The sequence below is a fragment of the Myiozetetes cayanensis genome, unplaced genomic scaffold, assembly GCF_022539395.1.
Source record: "Myiozetetes cayanensis isolate MyiCay16 unplaced genomic scaffold, myiCay2020 scf31, whole genome shotgun sequence".
In the NCBI taxonomy this organism is placed as follows: Eukaryota; Metazoa; Chordata; class Aves; order Passeriformes; family Tyrannidae; genus Myiozetetes; species Myiozetetes cayanensis.
The window spans coordinates 5,526,554-5,530,537 of NW_026087533.1; the positions used below are offsets into that span (position 1 = coordinate 5,526,554).

At 67.2% G+C, this 3,984-nt stretch overlaps 1 protein-coding gene across 1 annotated transcript; it reads right to left on the minus strand.

Moving 5' to 3' along the window:
* Window positions 1–2,069: 2,069 nt before the first annotated feature.
* SMIM12 (small integral membrane protein 12) lies at window positions 2,070–2,967 on the minus strand. Its single transcript, XM_050326313.1, has one exon. The coding sequence runs from the start codon at window positions 2,918–2,920 to the stop codon at window positions 2,642–2,644; it is 279 nt and encodes a 92-aa protein (XP_050182270.1). The 5' UTR covers window positions 2,921–2,967; the 3' UTR covers window positions 2,070–2,641.
* Between the last annotated feature and the right edge of the window lie 1,017 nt (window positions 2,968–3,984).

A 3,984-nucleotide genomic window follows, 5' to 3' on the forward strand; every position in this document is an offset into this window, starting at 1 on the left:
CGGCCCTGGGCCATCCCCGTGCCAGCGCAGGGTCACAGCGTCCCCAGCCCCGCACAGCTGGTGCGTCCCTGTCTGATCTCACCGGACGTCCGCTGCCGCCATCCAGGTGTGCTGAGGGGCTGGGGGGGTCTCACTGCTCCCCATCCTGCACAGCAGCTGCCCCAGGCCCCTGAGCCACCCCAGGGACACGAGGCACAGCTGGCTCCCGGCATCCTGCCTCTGGAAACCGCCACCTGCTTCTCTCGTGAGCTGCTCCCGATGGACAGAGGGGGCAAACCCGGCCCTGGGCAGGGCAGAGGGTCTGTTGGGAAGCTGCAGCCACCCTCGGAGCCAGCAAGGCAGCAGGGCCCTGCCAAGGGCACCACAGCCACCTTTGAGCCCCCTGAGCCTGGGACATGGCCACACGGGCTGGGCAGGGACAGGGAGCACTTGTGGCTGCTGTGGATTCAATCCCTGCTCCATGGCACTAGGCAGCCGCAGCCGGCTCTGGACACAGGGTTTTTACCATAATGCTTTATTCAGCAAAGCTGCCTCTGGCTCTTCATGAGCCGCTGTGGCTGCTCACCCCAGCCCTGAGTGCCTGACAGCTCCTATTCTTGTCCCGCTGGCGCTTCCCAGGCAGCACATTGTTGGGATTCAATGGGAGGAAGGGTGGGCTCAGGAGAAAGGCGACGGGGCTCTGGGAAGCGGCTTCACCCCTGTCCCAGCGCCTGCGCGAGTCCACAGCCCCACAGCCAGGGGGACAGAGGGAGTCCCTGGACACAGGGAAAACAGCTGGAAGCACCACAGGCAGCCACGACAGGCAGGGCAGGGACTGTCCTGCCAGGTGCCATCAGCACCCAAACTGTCACCACCAGGGCTCAGCCCTTCCCAAGGACATCACTCCACAGCCCCCCCGACCGGCACCGCATGGGCCCAGGAGAGGAAACGGGGCAGCGAGGCCCCCCCAAAGCCCAATTGTGCCCGGCCAGCCCTGGGAACAGGCGGATCAATGGGCTATAAACAGCCGGGGCAGCCACTCTGGCGCGGGGGGAACAAAGGCATTTTGGAGCCGCTTCCGAGCTGGTCCCAGCTGGGGAAAGGGACAGCACCGTTCCCACCCCGGCACACAATAGGGAGCAGCCCTCACCCCACAGCCAGGCTGGGAAAGCAGGCGGCCAAGGACAGGGGCTACTTCAGGGGACAGTGCCAGCCAGCCAGGGGGACAAGGCAGTGGCACTGCGATCCCCAGGGCAGGTGGCAGTAGGACGGGGTTAGGACAGGCTTTGCATCACCCCCCAGACTCCTCCTGCACCTTCTTCCCCAGGCTCAGCAAACCGTGGTGGCAAAGGCTGGAGCATTCCTGGGCCGTGAGCCCAGCCGAGGGCAGCGATCCAGCCCAGGACAGCAGCTGGGGAGGCAGAGAGAGCCGGGGCAGGGCAGTAAAGCTGTCAGCGGGGCAGGAGCTGGCCCCGAGGCTGCAGGACGGTGTGTGTGAAATGCTGACTGGTTGCTGACTCGGGGCTCTGCTCTGGGCATGGCAGATTTATGGTCCCCGGGAGGGGAAGGCCGGGCTGGGGCAGCACTGGGGCCTTGCTCAGGCACCACGGGAAAAAACAAGCCGGGAGGCAGCGATAACCCCGGTCCTGGCCCCCTGCTCAGCACCTCTGGCCAGGCTTTGTCCCTGCTCTGCCAGCAATGCCCGAGGCTGGAGGGGACACCAGCCACCAGTCCCAGTGCTCACTGCCAGCCTCTCCCTGGCCAGCACCCCAGCAGGACCCCCCCAGTCCCTTGGGACCCCACGCAGCACTGAGGCAGCCCTTGTCACCGAGATAAGGAGGTGGACGGGAAGCAGATGACGCAGCTGGGGGAGCCAGGAGGGAGGCACAGCCGCAGCATGGGCTGGATTTCGGTGCCTTCCCCTCCTTCCTGCCCACCACCCCTCTGCCAGGCCCCGAGAGCAGTGCCCGGCTGGGGACAGCGATGGCATTTGTCCCACTGCAGGAGTCGCTTCTTGAACACACAGGAGCAGAGACACTCCCTGAGCCAGGGCTGGGGCCCTGCTGATGCAGAAGACACAGAGGCCCGAGGACTGACAGAAGTTTATTGTGGCAGAGGGCAGAAATCCCCCTGCTCCCCACACACCGCCACGATGGAGCAGGGCCAGGACTTCCACCTGCCTCTGTCACCCTTCCTCGCAGGGACGATGCAGAGACGGGTCCCCAGAGATCTCCACCACTGCTCAGGCTCCCGTGGGTGTAACATGGTAGCGTGGGGCTGTGTTGGGGTTCACCAAGAGCCTCTCCTGCTGCCGGTGCTCAGCCTGACCCCATCTCACGGCACTCAGGTCCAACCTCCTTCTACGTGCAGGCCATGGAAGAAGCCAAACCTGAGGAAACACAGGCGGAACCAGGCCGGGAGGGTTCTGTGGCTCAGGTGCCAGGCCGGGCCGGGGGCTGATGAGTTCCAACCACACCACAGCTGCTCGCAGGGCCCCCTGCCCGCTCTCACCGGGCTCTGGGGGCTGTTCCTCGGCCACATCCAGGGGGTGGGCAGCCCGGAGGGCCCGCAGGGTGCAGAGCCGGGCCTGTGGCAGCCGTGCAGCGCCAGGGCAGTGCCGGCAGCCGCCCCAGGGCACGGCCCTCGCCCCGGGAACCCTTTATTAACTCTTTTCGGGGCGGTTCCTGTTGAGCACGGCCCGAGGGGCGAACTCCAGCTTGTCCTTCAGGCTCACCACCTTGGTCAGGTCCTCGCCCGCGATCTCCTGCAGCTTGCGGTCCTCGCGCAGCTCCGAGATGCTCTTCTCGTCCTGGGCCGTGGCCGGGGGGTCCCCGCGCAGGAACCACTCCAGCTGCGAGCCCACCAGCCCCACCACGAAGGCCACCGGGAAGGTGACGTAGGGCGCCTTGGAGCGCACGGCCGCCCACAGCACGGACCACATGGCTGCGGAGAGCGCAGGGAAGCGGCACCGCCCGCGCCCCCCCCCAAGCCGGGACCCCCGCCGGGCCCGCAGGGACCCCCGCCCGGCCCGGCCCGGCCGCGCTCCCCGGGCCCGGCCCCGCCCGTTCCGGTCACCGGCGCCGCCGGCGGGGCCGCTCCGCCCCCTGGCGGAGACCGCGGGAACTGCAGTGCGGGAGGAGCGGCGGGGACGGGACACGGGGGACCACGGGGGACAGGGGGACAGGGGGACGGGGGACAGGGGAGACACGGGGGACAGGGGGACACGGGGGACACGGGGGACACGGGGGACAGGGGGACAGGGGGACACGGGGGACAGGGGGGACAGGGGGACAGGGGGACAGGGGGGACAGGGGGACAGAAGGGACACGGCGGGATATGGGGTACAGGGGGTGACGCCCATGGGGAGACCCACGGAAGGAGACCCGCTGTGCGAGTCACAGGGGGGCAGTCACGGAGGGGAGTCGTGGGGGGAGACAAAGGAGTGGCCCAGGGGGTTGTCTCGGAGGGGGAGTCACGGGAAGACACCCACGGGGGTGTCACAGAGGGATTCACGGGGGGAGAGCCACGGGGTGTTCACGGGGGGTCATGGTGGGAGACCCACGGTGGGAGTCAGGCCAGGAGTCATGGGGGAAGGCGTGGAGACACCCACGAGAGGAGATCCATGGGGAGACACACGTGGAGATAACCACAAGGCGAGACACATGGGAAGAGTCACGTCATGACACCCACGAGGAGACCCATGGGGGGAGACTCAGAGAGAGAGAGACCCACTGGGAGAGAGCCATGGGGTGACCCATGGGGACACCCACGGGGACATCCCCATAGGCAAAAAGCCATGGGAAGAGACCCACAGAGAGACTCGTGGGAGGTCTCCATGGGGAGAACCATGGGGAGACTGTAGGCACTCCACAGGAGATCTACTCCTGCCCCAGTGAGAGCCCCTCTCCCAATCCAGGGACACGCATTTCCCACCTCTCAGACACCTCTCCCACCCCTCAGACAACCCCTGTCCCACCCCACGGACTCAAAGGGACGGGAGACAGG